Genomic DNA, 21,108 nt, shown 5'->3' on the forward strand with positions numbered 1-21,108 from the left:
TATTCATTTGCATGCATGTGTTTCTCCTCAGTAGGACATGACTCCATAAGGGCAGAGAATGTTGTGTTTTTAATCACTATCTCTAGTGCCTAAAGCTTTGTACCCTGTAGGTGCTTAATAAATGTTTGTTGAATTATAAAGAATAAAGGATGTCATCAGAAAAACATGACTGAAAAAGGAAGTGGACTGATCATGCAGTAAAAATAAGCAATTACCAATGGATAAGCAAAATTCTTCATTTATGTTCATGAAATGTCAAAAGGGAGAGAGGCAGCATTCTTCTGAACCCTTACATAAGATTTATAACAAAACATGGACAGGAGTCACACAGGACAAGAAGCCATAAATAAATCTTGATTTGTGCTGGTGAAAATTGTGTTCAAGTCAATGAGATCACAGATCCAAAGAAATTTATTAGACTATACCTGTACTTAATATTTTCTGGTGATATAAATCTTTTTTGTGTTTGTTTTCTAATCTTGATGATTATGTTTTCTTTCACCTTTTAAAAATTACTTTTGTTAATGGTTTCATAAATGTTATCAATCTTTTTGAAAACTGAGCTCAAATGCATTTATCATTTCAATTTTTTCCTACTTTATTTCTGCCTTTAACTTTATCATCACTTTTTCTACTTTTCTTTTGACTACTTGTTTTCTTTTTTTTTCCTTTTTAGTCACATATATCTATTAACAGTTTATTTAATAAATTCAGATATATGATTTCTTTATTAGTCTTTCCATTAGATTTGTCATACTTTGACATCAGATGATAAACACTGACACAAGCTGGATGGTGTCTAGAGGAAGGCAATCAGTATGACTGTAAGATTGAGGTTCATGCCATAGGAGGATCAGTTTCAGGAACTGATTGAGACATTTATCCCAGGGAAGAGTAGATTTATGGGGAAAATGATAGTTGCCTTCAAGTAAACAAAAGGCTATCATGTGAAAGAGATCAGACTCACTGTACTGACTTCAACTGGGCACAAGAAGGAGTAATGGGTGGAAGCTGCAAAGAAGAATATTTAAGTCTGATAAAAGGACAACTTTACTAACTTTATTAACAATCAGAGCCATCCAAAAGTGGATGGTTACCTCAGGAGGTAGTAGGTCTTCCTTCACCAGAAATTGGATAGTATATTTTAGACCAATCTCTTAATTTAAATCTAGTTATCTGTATTTTTACATTAAAGGTGTTTACTATAGGTAGTAAACTGATGGGTTTATTTTTTAATCTAAGACATGACTTTTTATTTCTTGGAGGCAATTGGGACTTGCCCAGGGTCACACAGGTAGCAAATGTCTGAGGCTGGATTTGAACTCCGGTCCTCCTGACTCTAGGGTTGGTGTTCTATCCATTGTACCACCTACCTGCCCACATAACTTTCGAAAGGTAATTTAGGTCATTCAAATTTAATATCTGAAATGTTAAAATCAATTGTGTCTTATTGATTTTTCCTTTCACCTATTTTTTCTCAATGTCAAGGTGAAATGTAATTTAATTTTTTTCTATCATAACCATTTTTATATTTAATTATAATTAACTTTAATTATATAATTAATTATACAGTCAATTCAATTATATAATTAATTAATTATAATTTAGTTATAATTAATTAACTTTAACAAAACTCTTGTCCTTTAGAATACCAAGGCTGCTTTATAATTCTTTGATGTTTTACTTCTTTTTTGGGTAAAGGCAGGAAGTTTGTTTTGGGGATAACCAAGACCTTTCTTTTCATACTTCTCTTATTATTTTATACTTCTTTACTTGTTGTTTATAAGTGGCTAGGTGGTACAGTGCAAAGAATGCTAGACTTAGAGCCAAGCTTTCTCTAGCTTTCTTGTCTCATTCTGCACCAGTCACTCTGTGAGGATCAAATGAGATAACATGTAAAATGCTTTGCAAATCTTAATGTGTTATATAAAGTTAGCTGTTATTATTGTTTGTCAATTAAAAATTGCTTTATTTGCAAATATGGGTATTTAATTCTATTTTTTGTTAATTCACAAATACTAATTTTTTACTATTTCACTTATGAAGGCTTATTATATCTAGTGATTTTAGCTATAGGCAATAACAGTTATTAACATATACTATCATTTTTAATATCTTATCACTGAACTGATTTAGTACTAGAGGCTAAACATTAATAGGTATTTAAATATCAATAAGTATTTTTTCATTTTAGGTTTTTAGCAATCAACTTATTGATGACAGTTTTTGAATGTTAATCTCTTATCTTCAAAATGACATGTTCAAATTTTCAGGAAAAATTATTTTTAAAACTTTTATGCCTTTAGACTTATATATGATGATATTTCAATTGGTGGTTTTAATGGGTAATTTTGTTTTTCTTCTGCAATTCGAAGATTTAACAATTACATTCCCAAGAAATCTGTATTTTGGAGCCTTCCACACTGTAATCTTATGAACTGTTTCTAACTATATATTTTTCATTCATTTGCTCTAAGTATTCTCCAATTACCACATGTCACCGTATCACAGATTTTATGCCAAATTTTTCTGTAAGGGTAGGTGGGTAGGGGTTTGACCATTATATGAAACTTTTGTTTTTTAAATTTGTGCCGGTATTACTTAAAAATCAATAATTACTAAACTGTCTTTGGTGCAAGATTAGGATGCATGGAATACTTGTGAATAAACGTTAAAATTGGGAAGATGCAAGTCTTACCATATCATGTAACTTACTCATGGCAGCTTTGCCTGCCCACCTGCTCCCCTTGTGCTTAGAGTGACAATACGGTTAGTACTGCAGCACTCTAAACAAACCAGTGTGTCGGCGTTCAGAAATATACTGACAATATGCATGCACTGAGAATTCCAGGTTTGAGGCTCTCAATGTGTGAGGCATAAATGCGTACCCATATGCCACTGGTAAATATATTACTGTTTTGTTTATCTTTTAAATGGCATGATGAACAGATGCCATGCAATGATTACATGATGAAAGGCTATAAACCAATTTTTGGACTGAAAAAACAAAACAAAACAAAAACAAAACAAAAAACAGGGTGCAACAATTATGCCGTGGCAAAGAAGATGAGGTGAAATACTGTAGTTCTTTAAATACCATGCTTAACTCTTTTTCTTGAAAAAATAATTCAGAGAAATCTAAAGTTTGATTTTTTTGTTTTGTCTTTATTTTGGATCGTTTGTCCACTAATTGCTCTTAATTTGTTATGTTATATTCTGGGATTTTTCTTTTACTTGAATTCTCTACTGATTTTTTGCTTAAGTATATTTATTCTGCTTTTTTGTTGTTTCTGTTCGTAGTCTTATTTCTTTCACATTACTTTGGTCTTTTTATGATCATTCTTTCATCTCTTTCCATGCCTTTGGTTGAATCAGTCTTAGTCCAATTTTTTTCTTACATTTACATGTAGGACTTTAAGATTTTACAAAATACTCTTCATACAAGCTCTCCCTTTTATCTTCATATCAATCCTGTAAGGTAAGTACTATGGATGGGATTATTATATCACCAAACATATTATTAGATTTCTTCCACTCGTATTACCTGCAATGCTCCTACTATTGATGTTTCAGTCTACATCACTGTAGAAATTTTATCCCTTGACATTTTATCTTATAATTTTTTTTATCTTATCAGCATTTTTACTTAATTTGTTCATTGCTCAATAAATTTTATTCTTGTCCTTCCTAGGGTTATCCTTTCATTCCATTCTCTTTCTTGCTACCTTTTCTAACTTATAAAAAAAAAGTTCTAAATGAGAGAATGTAAGATCCAAGTTCCTGATAACTTAAGAACCAACGATCATTGCTCTAGTAGAAAAGGACACTAAGGTACTACATTGTCTGCAATCTCTTGACCTTTGCTTTGAAAGGGAGAATAAATTATAGGAGTTCCTGCAGGAAATGAAGGCATGATTTTTTTCTGCTATTTCTTTTGATCTCCATTTAAACTCTTCCTTGCTATTTTCTCTCTTTTTTTTTTCCACTAGTTCCTTCCATCTTTTTCCAAGATTCAGTGATATGGTAGTGCAGGCTGCTGTTATTACCATTCATATAGGCTATTAGAAACCAATCCATTCCTACCTGTTTTTTGTTTTTCTACCTCATTAGCTTCAACAACCCATTATAAAGAATCAAAGTAACTGAAACCCACTGATAATTGTGGAAAAATAAACTCATTTGATCTTCCCCTAATCTAACTAGATGAGTTGCTAACAATTAACTAAAAGAAAACATAAACAAAAAAAAAAGACAAAAGAAAAGAATAGCCCCAAATGGATAAATAACCCTTAAAGAGGAAAGAGGTACCTATGTTGGGATAATTTATGTGATGTTTAAAACAAAAAGGTAAAGAGGGTTTTTCAGTCTATTTTTCAGCCTACTATTAGCCTTTTTTTAAGTCTAGTTAGCCCACTAAAATAATGTACATATATGGAAAAATATATACAAACCAACTTTTGCTTGCCTGTTTACTACTTAATAAAATCCTTAATGATCAAAGATCAAATATCCTGAGTTAGGAGAAAAATAATTAAAGCTTTTCCTCAATCATGTTGGACCATGGCTGTCTGATTAAAAACCTATTGAAAAAGAAAGTTACTTAGGAACTCTGATCAATACAATGACCAACCACATTTCCACAGGACCCATAAACACTCTTCTCATCACTTACCGAAAGAGAAGAAGGTGCGTGAAGACTGAGATACATATATTTTTGGACATACCTAACGTGGAAAATATTTTTGCTTGACTAAACATTTGTTACAGGGGTTTTTTTCCCCTTTTAATTTAGGAAAGAGAAAAAAATTGTTAATTGAAAAAGATGAAGTTTAATTAAAAAAAGAAAAAGCCCAAACAAAAGCAGAAATTGCTACTGTAGCCTTTGTTAGAAAACCTTTGAATATTACTCCTTAAACATACAGACCTTTGCCAAGGCCTAAAAAACCATTAAGTCTGCTTTACTCTCTACGTACCTTGGAAGTTGTGCTTTAACTTGTTTTTGACACAGGTTGTGATATCTTTCCACTTTCAGAAATCCCTGATTCAACATTCTCTGGCAGACTAAGTCCATTCGCTTACAAATCTATAAGATGGAAAAGGAACAAAGGAAAAACAAATGTTATTAGTTCAGATTCAATACGGGACAAAAAAATTCTTTCATACTTTTCCAGTCCGATTCTTTACCAATTATATGGAAGCAAACCCTCTGCCATATACTCTTTTCACAACACTCCAAACATAATTCCTATTTGTTTGCAAATAATGTTAAGATAAAATTAGTTTTTATCTTTCAGTTCAATTCACCAAGCTTTATTTAAGTCCCTACGATGTGTGCTAAATTGGAGATACAAAGACAAAAACGAAACAATCCTTGACCTGCAAGGAATTTTCAATTTGTACTGTAATATCCTGAATGTGTCTCTAATGGAGTCATGTGGCCTAAATAAAATCATTGTAAAAGAGAAGTAGCTTTTTTATACATGTGGAGACATGGTGATGTACAAATAAACGGTTGCTAAATGATTTGATTATAGAGTCCTAAATTTAGTCACAGGTTCTAATAGGATTGAACAAGATCATAAAATCATAGGTTTAGAACTGGAAGTGACCCAGCATCTGGTCCAACTCTTTCTTTTTATAGATGAAGAAACTGAGGCGAAGTTTCTTGCCCAAGGACCTGGCAGCAGAATTCAAACTCTGGTCTTCTGACTTCAAGTTCAGTACTTTTCTCATTGCATTGGTTTCTTCCAACTCTAAATACTATGAACTTATACTGGAGAATACTCTTAAGTCTTGTAAGCATAGAAATTACATGGCAATCAAAATGACCAAAGAAGACATTTGAAAATGTACCCCTCATTCTTTGCATAGATGGAAAACTATGTGAAGATTATATGTCAAACATTATAGAAAATGTTGGATTTGAATGATATCTTGGTTAGTTTTGCTGAACTTTCCTCCCTCCTCTTTTTTTTATATATTTGGGAGAATGACTTCTATTTTTCCAGTAAAGTATACAGCTAGGTCCTTATCCAACATTGTGGGGAGACTTAAGAAGACATCTGAAATTATCTTTTTGAGGAATTCTGTAGCCAGTTAGCAAAAGAGTAAAAGAATTGCTTGGCATTGGGGACCTAGTTGAGATTAGGAAACATAAATTTATAGTGAGCCTTGAAATGCCTCCCTCTCTCCCTACTCCTGGGCTGCAGGAGTGTTTCCTTAGGAATTCCATGAAGTGATCAAGCTGTCTGACCTCCCTGGCTTCTTTCCTAGGCATAGATGTTGGTTGAAGTTCTTGAAACTTCCTATCCAGATTTACCTGCCCTGGAGCAGTGCCACAATCTCCACTTGTGTGATATGTCGCTGATGTTCATTATTATAATGTCATTTCTTTTTACTATTTTCCTTCTATCTAATGAGCTTTTCCCCTTAATTTACCCAATTACCCTGAGGCTTCTGGCTAGAGCCTTGAAATGCCTCCTCTCTCCCTACTCCTGGGCTGCAGGAATAATTTGTATACATTTACATATATTATACATATATAATATACAATTATATCATATATGTAATTTATATATTATTTATATATTTGGAAATGTATACAATGTAAAAAAATCAATAAAAAATTTAAAATGAAATTTCCTATTAAAGGTAAGATCTTATTTAAAATTTCTCAGTCACTGTTATTATGATTGTTAGGAATACTGTTATTGTTAGTGCCATAATTATTTATTTACATAGAACTTTAACAGCTCTTTCCACTCATCCCACTGGGGCCCTGTAACAACCCTGTGATGAAAGTAGTGTAGTTATCATTAACCCCCCATTTATACACGAGGAAACTGATGCTCAGAGATTAAGTGACAAGCCCAAAGTCATACAGAAGGGACTTAAACTCAGGCCTTCTGACCCCAGTTCATATACTATCAGCTTACAGCAGAGCCTTAATTAATAAATAGACATGGGAGAATAGTATGTTCCCATTAATTCAATTTTCTTAACTTAGAAATTAGCTGGGAAGTCCTTTGTTTCACTCCTTACTTAGAAAACAATACTTCACATTTACATAATCATTTAAAACTTGTAAACTTTTTCCTCAAAAGAATCCTGTAGGATATCAACCTCATTTTGTGGTTAAGGAAACTGAAATTCCGAGAAGCTAACTTATTTATCTATAGTTGAACATTAAACTTGTAAGTGGCAAAGTTAGTATTCAAACTCAATTCCTTTAGCCAGAAGCCTCAGGGTAATTGGGTAAATTAAGGGGAAAAGCTCATTAGATAGAAGGAAAATAGTAAAAAGAAATGACATTATAATAATGAACATCAGCGACATACCACACAAGTGGAGATTGTGGCACTGCTCCAGGGCAGGTAAATCTGGATAGGAAGTTTCAAGAACTTCAACCAACATCTATGCCTAGGAAAGAAGCCAGGGAGGTCAGACAGCTTGATCACTTCATGGAATTCCTAAGGAAACACTCCTGCAGCCCAGGAGTAGGGAGAGAGGGAGGCATTTCAAGGCTCACTATAAATTTATGTTTCCTAATCTCAACTAGGTCCCCAATGCCAAGCAATTCTTTTACTCTTTTGCTAACTGGCTACTGAATTCCTCAAAAAGATAATTTCAGATGTCTTCTTAAGTCTCTCCACAATGTTGGATAAGGACCTAGCTATATACTTTACTAGGAAAATAGAAGTTATGTCCCAGAACTCCCTGTGTTTCTCTCATTCTACATCTCAATCCCCCCGAGAACATCCTCCGTCCTTTCTCTCTTTATTTCAGTCTCTGATGCAGAGATGGTTTTTCCTCTCAACAAGGCTGACCTCTCTACCTGTTCCCTTGATCCCATCCTCTCTTAGTCTTCTCCAGCAGACTGCCACCTCTCAAATCATCCCTTCTTTCTATTAAGAAACAAACAACCCCCCCCTTCCTTTTATACCCCTTTTTTAATTATAGACTTGTCAAACATCAACAAAGAAGAACATTTCCTTATACAAAGAACAGGAAATGAGGACGGTATATGACAGTGTGATCCTCTAATATGTACATCCTGTTTTTTAAAAGTATAAATCAAATAGCTCCTAGGTTCTCCTACCTGTCTGACTCCTACAACACTGTCCTTCTCAGTTCCCTTTTGCTCTCTGTATATTTTAAAAATGTTTCGCTGACACTTTTTTTTGGTCTCACTATCACCATCTGTGATTGCTCTCCATTAACTCCTCTCTCCCTAACGCACTCCCTTGTAGAAAATAAGTACAGTCAAACAAAAACAAATCCATCCATAGACTGTGTCTGAAAATATGTATCACATTCTGCACCTTTAGTGCTTGGAAGCTCAGTCAAGATACGGGAAGTAATATACAGTATTCAAACTCCGGTATTCTGAAGTCATGATCGGTCACTGCATCGATCATGGTGCCTAACTCTTTCACAGTTTTTCTCCATTATGATGTTGTACTCACTGTACAAAATGTACTCCTGCTTTTGGTCACTGTACTCTGTACCACTTCATAAAGTCCTCCTATGTTTCTAGGAAATGGTTCCTTTTATCATTTCTAATGGCACAATAATATTGTTACATTTCTGTATCATAACGTGTTCAGATGTTCCTCATATCCTCTTAGATTCCAGTTTTTTTTTCTTTTGCCACAAAAAGAGCTGCAGTAAATATTTTTTTAAACATGTGGGTCCTTTCCCTCTATCTTTGATCTCTTTGGAGCACTGACCTAGTAGTATTAGTATCATTGGGTTAAAAGGTATTCACAGTTTAGGAACTTTTGGGGCATAATTCCAGTCTGCTTTCAATGACTGGCCCGATTCATAGCTTCACTAAAAAGTATTAGTATGCCTATTTTCCTACAGTCCCTCCAAAAATTGTTATTTTCTGGTTTTGTTGTTTTTGTCAATCTGATGAGAGTTTGAGGTGGATGTTTTAATTTGCATTTCTATTATTAGTGATTTGAAACAAATTTTTTTTCAAATGATTATTGATAATTTGCTCTTCTCCTTAGAACTAACTGCCTATTCCTATCTCTTGACTACTGATCTAAAATCTTGTTTTTATATATTTTATCAATTCCTTACATGTTTTAAATATCAGACTTATGAGAGACAGATAAGCTACTTTCATTTTCCACAACAGACCTCTGTCAAAAAAATTTGCTGCAAGAAAATTTTCCCAGCTCACTGTTTCTCTTCAAACTGCATTGTGTTTGTAAAAAAATTTGTGAATAAAAATCATCCATTTTATCTCTTCTGATCACTTCCATACCTTGTTTGGTCAAGAGTTCTTTCCCTATGCATGATAGTGAAAGGGATCTCCTTCCTTGTTTCTTTAATTTGTTTTGATATAACTTTTTCTATCTAGGTTATGAATCCATTTGGAACTTAATATGGCATACTGTGTCAGATGTTAGTCTAAAAATAATTTCTGCCAGACTACTTTCCAGTTTTCGTCAAATCATGAGCCCTTACCAGAGTAGTTGTAATTCTTAGATTTAACTAACACTGCTACTATGTTTGATTGCTTCTGAGTCTTTCTATCTAATCTTCTTCAGTCTCTCCCTAGCTAATCTTCTTCAGTCTCCCCCTAGCTAATCTTCTTCAGTCTCTCCCATCTTGCCTACAAACACATTCAGATCTTCCTCTTTAAAAGAAACCAAACCAAACCAAACCAAACCAAACCAAACCAAACCACTTCACTGTTTTGTCCTACACCTTTACTTCTTTTCTTGGCCAAACTATTGGGAAAAGCTATCTACTTTTCCTCTCCTCTCACTGACTACTTAAATCCTTGCAATCTGGCTTCTGACCTTACCACTCAACTGAAACTACTCTCCCTATACAAGTGATCACCTAATGATCAAATCCAATGGCCTTTCTCAGTCCTAGACCTTCTAAATCTATCTGCAGCATTTGGTAATACTGACCCTCCTGCTAGACACTCTCTTCTCCCTGCATTGGGATTTTTTTTTTTTAAGAAGTTCTTGCGTTATTACGAAATTCCAAGTCTACCAGAAAAAACTCTCGCACACTGTGGTCGTTGCTGTGCACTAAGTTCTCCTGGTTCTGCTCCTTTCACTCAGCATCAGGTCATATAAGTCCTTCCAGGCCTCTCTGAAGTCTTCTTGTTCATCATTTCTTATGGCACAATAGTACTCCATTACATTCATATACCATAATTTATTCAGCCATTCCCCAATTGATGGACATCCCCTTGACTTCCAGTTTTTGGCAACTACAAAGAGTGCTGCTATAAATATTTTTGTACATGTGGGACCCTTTCCCATTTTTATGATCTCTTGGGGATACAGTCCTAGTAGCGATATTGCTGGGTCAAAGGGTATGCACATTTTTGTAGCCCTTTGGGCATAGTTCCAAATTGCTCTCCAGAATGGTTGGATGCGCTCGCATCTCCACCAACAATGAATTAGTGTTCCAACTCTCCCACACCCTCTCCAGCATTTATCATTTTCTTGTTCTGTCATGTTTGCCAATCTTATAGGTGTGATGTGGTACCTCAGAGTTGTTTTGATTTGCATCTCTCTAATCAATAGTGATTTAGAGCATTTTTTCATATGACTATAGATATCTTTAATTTCTTCTTCCGAAAATTGCCTGTTCATATCCTTTGACTATTTATCAATTGGGGATCCACTTTAACTTAGTAAGTGTTGAATAAGCCTTTCATGAATAAGCCTTGGGCAGGTCACTTTCCTCTCTAGAGTCTCAAGTTTTTTTCTCAGTAAAGCCAACAAGCTGGATCAGATGATCCCTAAAGTCCTTTCAGCGTCAACACCCCATTTTGTGAGTTTTTTAGGGGGCACAGGAAGGTTGGCTTCAAATCTTCTTTCAGTCCTCTACTCAAAATTAAGTTTGCTAGCAAAATGAACACTCTACCTTCTCCCAATAGTAATCAAACTTCTTATATGCCCAGCTTGAAGAAACTACTGATAATTCCTAATAACTAGGTGATAAGGTACTAATGGCCCCCCTCTTTTCAGGGTAGTTTCCTCAACAATGAACTTAAAGTGTCCTAAGGTTTCTGCAGATTCACCCCCACCATTGGATGGTATCTGCCTCAACAACAATTGTGGGTATCTTTCATGCTGTTCACTATGGGTATGGTTTGCCCTAGATGTAAAGAATTCCTATTTATGGTTGTGCATCACGCAGATTATGATTTCAATTTTTTTTTCTCAGAATGATTATAGTTTTGCCAAAGAAATGATAGTAAACATGAACATTTCAGAAGAAGTGTCATGTAGCACCTCTAGCCATACCTGTAAAATACAATAAGTCTATAGTGCAATGAAACAGGATGGTTGGGATACACTGTCAATGAAGAACTGATATCTGATTAATCAGATGAATATTATCAAATGATCTCTTTGCAGCAACCAATTTTAAGTATATGAAATAAAAATGAATTTTATTTAGGCTGGTGTAACTTTTAGCTTGATCTCCTTTCGTTATTTTACTAAAAGAAAGAATATAGCATTATCAATTACTCAAGAAGCATTTATTTAGTGCTTACTATTTATCAATGTATTAAGAACTGGGTATACAAAGAAAAACAAGAACAGTCCCTATTCTCAAGTAGCTTACATTCTAATGTGACAGATAACATTTACATACATGGGGATGTATATATAACATATGTATTATACACACAAATGGTAGAAATAAATCAGGGCTAAGGTTTAGCAAGGCATAAGCAATGATAGAACATGAAAATAAAAATAAGAGAAAAGGTGGAGGTAGTATGAAGTAAATAGGAATGGAGTTGGTGCGTGTGGGTGTGGGTGTGTGTGCACAAATGCACACCTGCAAAAATAATTGTTCTTTTGCAGTCATGTCTTTAGCATCACTAGAATGGGGTTGGGAGCATGCTAACCACTAGGGAATGAGTCCAGGGAGAGTATCAGTGGCCAGGAAGAGATGCTGTTCTACCTTGTGGCAAATGGTGTTGCTGTATCCTTCAGGTTGTCAGATAAGTCAAAGCACAGAAGGTAGGAGCTATGTTGGTATGCTGGCAAGCACCATACCTCGAAGCTGAGGTAGAAGGTGGTAAATTCTCAGAGGAGACCCACTTGAGGCAAGCAAGAAAGTGGGGGAGAGTATGGAAGCATAGCAAAGTGGTAGGAAATGGTATGTCCTGGAAGCTTGGCCAGGAGATAGGAGTTGCTGAGCTCTTGGACCCTGATCCCTCAGTCTGCAGGAGCTAAGCCCAGACTCCTCCTGGAGGACTCCTCCCTCCTGGAGGAATTATAGCCCAGGCCACCCCAGTTCATTTTATGAACACAGCTAGGAAGCAGGAGGTAATGTATTCAAGCATGTCAAGAAGGTGTTATATCCTAGGGCCTATCTCTCATCAGGCTAAAAGGTAACCTCCTCAAGGGAAACAAGAGCTTTAGGGATGCTGGGCATCTAGAGAGGGAGCAAGAGGTGATGTGACCATGGGCTTCCAGCCTATTCATGATTTCAGGCTTTGACTGACTACTATATTTTGCTCTTTTTTCCTTCTTTAAGAAATCTCTAAATATAGAAATACCTATATTCTTGTGTATTAAGTAATCTCTCCAAATCATTTTCATTGCACCTGTCTTTTTGACAAAGCTCCATAAATAAACCATTTTTAAAAGATTTTTTTTTTATAATTTCTAAACTCATTTTTAAAATATGGTAGCCATCTTTGAATTACTCTTTTAGTTTTGAAGGAATCTTCTAAATAAGGCAGAGGTAGTCTAATTTGTAAGCACCATGGATTATAGTCCTATCTAGAATTGTTGAGGGGTGGAGGTTTCTTCATAAATCAAAATTAAAAGTAATATAGTATTTTTATAGCAAAAATTTATAATTTGGATTCTGTAACCAAAGGAATAAATGTAGAGATACCCCAGACTAATACTTTGGAGTCAACTTCAATTAATTTGTCTTCTTTGCTACCCACATTCAATCCACTATTTCCCAATTCTTTCAAGAAGCATTCTAGATAGAACTGCTTCTAATACAGTCATACCACCTTAGTCAGGTAGCAATAATAATATTTCATTCCTTGATTACATTTATTCGAGGTGGTAACATTATCTCACATCTAGTTTTACAACAGCACTCTCACCCTGCCCTCAATCTCCCCTTCTAAATAGCAGAAAAACAATTTTTTTTTATGTTTTCTCCTCCTGTTCAAGAATTTATAGTGAATCCTTTGTAAAATCTCCAAGAACTATGATGGTTACATTTTTCAAAGATTAGGATAAGAACTGTTTTATTGCTGAAAAGAAAGGTATGTACTTCTCTGACCTAAGTGCTACTGACACTGGCACTGAAAATGCTAGAAAAAAATATAGGATTAGGAGTTAGGAGCCCTGAGTTGTAGTCCTGATTCTGTCACTCACTAGCTGTGGCTGAACAAGTCAAATCAACAAACATTCATTAACTGCTTAGTATGTGCCAGACACCACGCAAAGCACTGAGAATACAAAGAAAGGTTAAGAAATAGTTCTTGTCCTCAAGGAGTTCACAATCAAATGAAAGAGACTGCAGGCAAACATTTTACATACTACAGTTAGACTATATACAAGACAGGTACAGAATACCTTGGAAGTGATCTCAGAGGAAAGGCGCTAGCATTAAGAGAGAGTGGGAAAGTATTCTTGAAGTGGTATTTTAGCTGAGACTTAAAAGTGAAAAAAGTTACTTTATTCTCTGGGTTTCAGTTTCCCTATGTAAAAAGAAGAAAATTAGATTATTTTTGCAGTATGCCTAGGACCTCTGCTTTTCCCAAACTAATCTGTCCCTACAGCGGACTTATATAGTTCTGACCATCTGTGCATAAGCCATTATTACCTAGAATGCTTTGCTACACTACTAATTCATGAGCCTATCCTTAAAAGTCTAGGTAAAAACTCACTTACTAAAAGCACCTCTCCATAATTAACCACAACTGACTTTCCCCAGAACTTGCATACTCATCTCGTTCCTTTGCATTTGCTGACACGATACTTTGCAAACATGTTTAACACATGTGTTAAACACGTTTCAGTGTTGTCTTACTCTGCACACAGTAACTTCTAAAGAAAAATACTCCTTAATAATGTGGGATGATTAAAGCTGCTCATTTAATCACATTTTACAAATGACCAAAACTGGCAAGAATACTGAAATGGAGTCAACATGTAGACTTAGTTCTCACATTTTTTTACTTTTAAATAAATGTGGGTATGCATATCAAATATGAATGCTTATAGCTGATATATAATTTATGTAAAAAAAGGCCAGATGTAGAAGTACTAGCCTTTAATACTGTAAAAAAGCATAATGTCTGTTGCATATGTATGTTATTTACATACAAATAATGCCATTAATAAAACCCTTCACTAAAGTTCTACCCAGGTACTTTATTGTGAAGTGCAACTGGATTCTCAAAAAAGTATAAATTCTGTTACATCTTTCCAAGATGAAAAGGCTGCAAGTATGGACTTTTTGTTGAACTATTTGAATGTGGTCAAAACCAATTTCTATAAATGTTCAGATACTGACCCAAACTCACAAAGTTGGTCAAATTCTTCTGTTATGTGAATATACTTGCATAATATCTTTACTTCAGAATTAAAGTTTTTAAAGACCACAATTGAAAAGAACAAGGGAAAAATGGCAGGCACACACATGTGCATGCACACACATAGGTGCACACACAGCTGTTGAATTTAATTATCTATAGAAATTTGAAATCTGCTCTCTCAGATATTAACTTAATTGGATTTTAGGCCACTAATAGTTCAAGACAAGAAGGGAATGAAGTATAAAACTGTCTAAACATATATTATCTTTATGTTCCCCAATGCTTTGTTCTATGCCTGCACATTCCTCCATAACCCAAAACAAAACAAAAAAAAAACTACACTAAGAAATACAGGTCTAACAGAAATTCTCTATAGCACATTTCTATGAAATAAACTTTCCACATTTGCTACATTCTTAAATGGGTCAAAACATGGTATATTTGGATTCATGATTACAGATTCAAAATTAGTTTCCATCTTTTCCATGGACCTCAGTCAATTGTTTCAAAAATGGATGACCAAGTACTTGTCAGGGATTCTGTTCAGTTACAGGTTGGTCTACATTGCTTCTAAGGTCACTTTTTAACTAAGAGATTCTATGTAGCCCACACGGCCCTGTTCTGTCCTCCATCCCAAGAGAACAGATAAGAGTACTGAGCAGCGCAAAATCTACTAGGTCTATTAGAAAAGCAATTCAAAGTATATGCCCTACTGATAATGAATGGGCCATCCAAAAAATCTGTGTGTAAGACAAATAATGTTAAATGCATTGAGAGTTGGATGGTGGGGGGGGGAGAGAAATACTCTTTAAAAGAATGCTAGGAGGAACACTGAATAAATCTGGATTTCTATATAAGAAGGTATATTTAAAGCAAGGGATATCTATATGACAATAAACAAAATGTTTGTATAGCCAAGATTTCTAAGGACTAGGTGCAGTTAATGAATCAACATCCGTTACAGCTTAACGTCAACAGTTATTCAGTGCTTACTAGTACAGAACACTGAGCTAGGGAAGGTACAAAGATCAACTAAGGCAGTAACAGTCTTGTGGTATTTATAACTTCATAAGAGTAGTAAAGATTCACAAGCAACCATAATACAAATATTATCTCAAGTGAGACTATGTACCTGGCACTGTGTAGGTGCACATGGTAGCACAGTGGCTGGGCACACAGAAAAAATACTTGTTCCTCCATTCCTTACAAAAAGATGCATTCAAGTAACAAAAGAGAGGTTCAATCAAGTGCTATTTGAGGTTCAAAGGGAGGAAGAATTACTGATGGGAAAGGGGGAAAGAGAAAAGAGAGAAAGTAGCTTTTGAGCTGAGTCTTAAAGGAGGGTCTGATTTCAAATAAAAAAGGCAGGGGAGAGAATTTGGGGCAAAATAATAGCACAGATACATATGGGGGGCAGTGAGTACTCCAGTTTGGTATACTTGGAATTCTATGAGATAAGGCTCAAAAAGTATGATGGAAGGCTTTGAATGACAATTTAAAGAGCTTAGAATTTATTTAGTATGAAACAAGGAGCCAATAGATTTTCAGAGGAGGAGAGCAATGTGTTCTGAAAAGTCCATAAGGACAATTAACCTGGCAGCAGGATATGCTGGAGGAGAGAGCAGAACTGAGAAGCTTACAACGGCGGTTGAAGTGTTAGGGCCAGTACTGGAGTACTGGCACTGGGAATACAGCTGAGAAGATGACAGGAGGTCCTTCTGAGGGAGAGGGTAAAATCAACAATTATAACTAAGTTTCAAACCCTGGCAGCTGGGTGAATGGGGGCATTATTGACAGAAAGTCAAGGAAGAAGAACAAGTTTCTGGAGAAATATGTTTAGTTTTGGACATTGAGGATTTTGAGTTACTAACGGCATATTCACATGATGATTTCGTATAGAGTCTGAGACACGGAAAGCAATGAGAATGGATGGGGAACATAAAAGAAGTCTGAGTATAAAACTGTGGGGAATACGAAGATTTAAGGGGCAGGGAAGAAGAGCTAGTAGAGACAGAATGGTTACAGAGATAGTAGAAGAACCAGGAAGAACATAATGTCCCAAAATTCAAGGGAAAATAGACACTAACTGGGGAAATGGTTGATCAACAGAGTCAAAACCTGCAGAGAGTTCAAAGAGATGAGGGATAAAAAGGGAGGGAAAAATGCTTTTGGATTTGGCCATTTGCAGATCATTGCTGACATTTGAGAGGCTTTCAGTAGAGTGGAGGGGTTGGAAGAGCAATAATGTATCTCAGTACAGATAGCTTTTCCCAAGAAGCTTGGTATTCAAAGGGAGAGAGACAGTATGGTAGCTTGATAGAAGAGTTAAGGAAATGTTTTTTTTAGGATTAGGGCCTCATGAATGTGTAATAGGTATGTAAGAAATCAGAAAGGAAGAACCTGAACATATGTGAGAAAGCATGATTACTAAAGCAAGGTTCTAGAGGAGGGGAGGAGAACAAGCACACAAATGGGGGGAATTACAACAAAATCCCAATATAATTAAAGAGTCTCAACAATTTTTTGGAATTCATTGCATAAACAGTCAAATCTCAATAATCCAGGGTATGGAGAAACAAGGAAAGTCTGTCAACTTGTTAAATTATACAAATAATGCCAAAATTTCCTTTTAGCAATTTCAACCTCTTCTATCAGGTCTTCTAAAGGGCATGGACATGAATAATAATCTGAATGTGGTTCCTGTCAGATTACCATCTAATTAGGGTGCTAACTACAGTACAATTTCCAAAAAGTGGCAAAAGAGAAGAGCCATAATAACCCATAAAAGACTGTTAAAATCACAGAACAATAATTATAAGGAAGTTATTCAAAACAGGCCAAATATTACACAGTTAAAATAGACTTAATTCCTCTCAAAAAACCCTAGTTTACAATACAAGGAAACACGTACCAACACATATAATGAATTTTTTATTATTTGCAAACTAAGCTTATTGTATAAATTGTTACTTTAGTTGAAAAGGCAAATAAAGCCTATCACCAATTAAGTATTTTCCTGCCAATTTCCACAAAAAGAAAGAGATAATAATCAAGGTAGTGCTGACATCTACTGGCAAGAGAAAACCTCCTTTGAAAATGGTATGGGATCATGAGTTAAACTAGAGGCTCCAAACTAAAGGCCTATACCTAAAAATTCACCTCAACTTCCCCACAAAAGATAAATCAAACGGTGAGCACTATGCCATATGTTATATGCCATATGAATAAGAATGTGTGAAGACTGGGGAAAAAATACTTTTGCTGATAGATGTGAGAAACTGGATGCAGAATTTTATGGGATGAGGAGGGAGGGGAGAATTCTTATATGCAGATCTAAAGACTAAACTTACCAATTAAAAAATTAAGAGAGTATGAGTCTGTAGGTTTCATATCACACTGCTCACTTCCAGTGATTGTGAGATGTTTTAAGATTAACCTCAAGACAAATTGCTTTTCCCCTCTAAAGATGTCTTACAATCATTCCAAACTTTTAAAATTCCTCCCTTTCACCCTGTCCCTCCATTTGAAAACTGACGGCAATACACATTTCCAAAGCACCGCCCATTTTCAGAAATCACAAAGGTACATGATCCCAAGCAAGAATTCCCATTTTGGAGGAAAAACAATAAGGGATATTTAAATATTATAAATTTACAGCTGACATTTCCTTGAACTTCAGCTGAAGAATTTTGTGTCATGCAGATACTGGTACAGCTTGCTAAAGCCGGCTGTCACTCACATCAGCACTCCTTCTGTGCCTTCATAAGCTTTCTTCCTCAAATCGGTACGATTTCCAGGAAGACAAAATTCTAATCAATTTTCAAGCGCCCACAGGCAACTTAATCTATCCCATCCCTGCAAAAGAGAAAGCGCCCTGCAGCTCCAGCGGGCTGTCTTCGTCTTCTCGAACAGACTGCGGCAGGTTCCGCTCGTACGTGGTTGTGTTGGACCACACGCCAAGAGGCCCACCTTCTTCAACCTGCTCCTATGCCACTCTCAGAGAAAACCACTGAGAGGAAGCCGGGCCGGCCCGCGCGCAGCCAAGTTCTAAGGACGGCGTGGGACGGAAAAGGTTCGGAACCAGAGGAGGGGAGAGGAAAATGACAGAGGCGAGGAGACGCCGCAGAGGGCAGCCGGGGGACAGCGCAGGCCGAAGCCTGGCTTTCAGGGATGCCCCACGGGGCACGAGCGCGCGCGGCGTGGGCTGAGTCGCTCCCAAGGTTCTGGGCAAAGGACAGGGGCGGTGGGACCCGCCCGCACCGGCCCCGGGGATCGCGAGCGGAGGTGGGAAACAATGAGGCCGGCCAAGCCCCGCATCCGGCGTGGGGAGGGCGGAGGAGGACGGAGGGACTGGCCCTCCAGCCCCGACCCCCGAGGCGCGGGGTGCGCAGACCCGGTGCCCCCTCGGCGACGCTCCTCCGGGGGCTGGGAAAGCGCGGCCGCCGGCCAGCAGAGGGTCGCGTCTCCCCAGGTGGGGGTGGGCCAGGAGGCAGGGGAGAGCAGGGGAGAGCAGGGGGAGCCGGACACGCCCCTCCCTCCCCGCTCTCGGTGGTTGGACGCCGGGCCGGGGGTGTGTGGGGGGTGGGAGTCCCTCCCCCGCGGCCTGCCGGCGGAGGCGAGGCCGGCGTTGGGGGAGGGGGCTGGGAGGGCGAGGGGGAGGGGGAGCCTCACCAGGCGGAGCTGGCTGATCTCGTCGTAGGACATGAAGCTGAGGATGTTCTCGATGGCCACGATGGGCAGCGCCACCAGCGTGTTGTTCTGAGGCAGCTGGTCCAAGGCCAGGGCCGGCGAGGCCGGCGACTGCGGGCCCAGCAGCGCTGGCTGCGGCGGGGGCAGCGGCGAGAGCCGCTGGGACGCCCCCGCGGCCAGGGAAGAGCCGCCGCCGCAGCTGCCACCGCCTCCTTCCTCCGCCATCCACTCCTCCGTCACCGCCGCCATCTTGGGGGGAGGGTTTGATGCCTTCCCCCTGCTGCAAGGGGAACAGGGACACTTCCTGTACGTCATATCCTCCTCCTCTTCCCTCCTCAGCTCCTTCTCCTCCGAGGGCGGGGGAGCGCCGCAGGGAGAGACGGCGCCCGGAAAGGGGCTTCCCCTGAAGGCGAGGTCCCCTTGGGGGGTGGGGCCCTTCCCGGGCCTGGGGGCTCCGAGGGCCGAGCCGCCCCCTTCATTGGCCGGGCGGAGAGAAGGGGCCGTCCGCCCTAGCGCCCCTCCCCGCCTGGGCTGGGGCAGAGCCGGGGTTTGAACCGAGATCCTCCGCCTCCGGCGTCAGTTCAGTTCAAAACCATTATTAGGCGCCTGCTGTGTGCCAGGCCCTGTGCGAAACCCTAGGGACACAAGAAGGGGCAAAAGGCAGGTCCTGCCTTCCAGGAGCCTGCAGTCTGCGGGGGGAGACCCCCTGCCGACAGCTGCACACAAAGCTACTAAATACGCGATGGCCAGGAGATAACGGAAAGGGGGCACCAGAGTTGGGGGGGGAAGGTTCCAGGTGGGGGCGGGGCAGCTCATCATTCCACGACCTACTCTCTGAGAAACTGGGTGTAAAATAGCGGATGAGGGCCTGGCATCAGTCAGGGCCGGTCTGACGCATACTAGCCGTGTATCTGTGGGCAAGTCGCTGCCCACAATCACCCTGGCAGCCGTTCTCTTAGGTTTAACTCTGGGAGGGTTGGGGGGTAAGTGGGGTTGTTCAGCCACGGTTACTTCCCTCCCCCACCCCCGCCCTACTACTAACTCAATGCCTCTGGATTTCCTACCACATGGGCCGCCTCTCTGCTCTGTCCTGCAAAGACTATGTCATTCTCTTTAAAAAAAAATTCTTTTTAAATCTCTGGCAAAACACCTGTTGATTAAATGTCTCTCTGTTCCCTGGGGATGCTACCTGCCCTCCCCCCATTGCCTTCTCCCAGTAAATATACTCAGAATAGCAGATGTTTATAAAGACGAAGTAAATTCTTAAAACAGAGGCAAATAGACTCTCCTACAAGGGGAAAAGCTTCAGGGTCCCAGGAGGGAGCCCAAGGAGGGAAAGAAGAGTCACTGTTGCCCCTGTGGGGTCTGTGGTGGTGGTGGGGTGTAGTCACTATCATCTGTCTCAACACTGTTCATGATTGTTTGGTTTACACAGCCTTTTCCCCTGAGCCTTGGACCCACTCCTTGAGGAGGCTGTCATACCTATGTTTCTGCTTTCCCCACTTCTTGGGCTTTCCATCCTCTAGCTCCATACATCTATCATGCATCTCATCAGGAAATGAGTTCCTTAAGTCTTGCTTCTTCGTAGAAGTACTGGAACTGATCGACTCTTGAATTGGATCATCCCTTAAGGGTCACGTGAGGGTGTGGCTAATCATCATTTGTCTAGTGACATTACCCTCTAATTCACTCCAGGGATTACTTAAATCCCCTAATAAAAAGATGTCCTGAAGTGGCCACCTAGTTACAGTTAGTTTAATATTTCGTTATTAGCTCCTTTTTATTTTGCTAGGTCTTAGGCTTTTAAATACTAACTCCTTTAACTCTCCCTAGTTACATATTTGCTCTCTCCA

General features: G+C 38.5%; 1 protein-coding gene across 2 annotated transcripts in view; it reads right to left on the reverse strand.

The window, feature by feature from the left end:
- FBXO28 (F-box protein 28) overlaps positions 1–19,677 on the reverse strand; it is a 57,256-nt gene extending 37,579 nt beyond the window's left edge. The window contains exons 1-2 of one of the 2 annotated variants that reach the window (XM_072647733.1): positions 19,238–19,677; positions 4,974–5,083 (exon numbers count right to left, since the gene is read on the reverse strand). In XM_072647733.1, coding sequence (XP_072503834.1) covers positions 4,974–5,083; positions 19,238–19,570 — 443 coding nt within the window. In that variant the 5' untranslated portion in view covers positions 19,571–19,677. The remainder of the gene's footprint in view (positions 1–4,973; positions 5,084–19,237) is intronic. The other variant, XM_072647734.1, reaches the window with a different exon arrangement.
- Between the last annotated feature and the right edge of the window lie 1,431 nt (positions 19,678–21,108).

This window comes from Notamacropus eugenii, chromosome 2 (genome assembly GCF_028372415.1).
Source record: "Notamacropus eugenii isolate mMacEug1 chromosome 2, mMacEug1.pri_v2, whole genome shotgun sequence".
Taxonomy (NCBI): Eukaryota; Metazoa; Chordata; class Mammalia; order Diprotodontia; family Macropodidae; genus Notamacropus; species Notamacropus eugenii.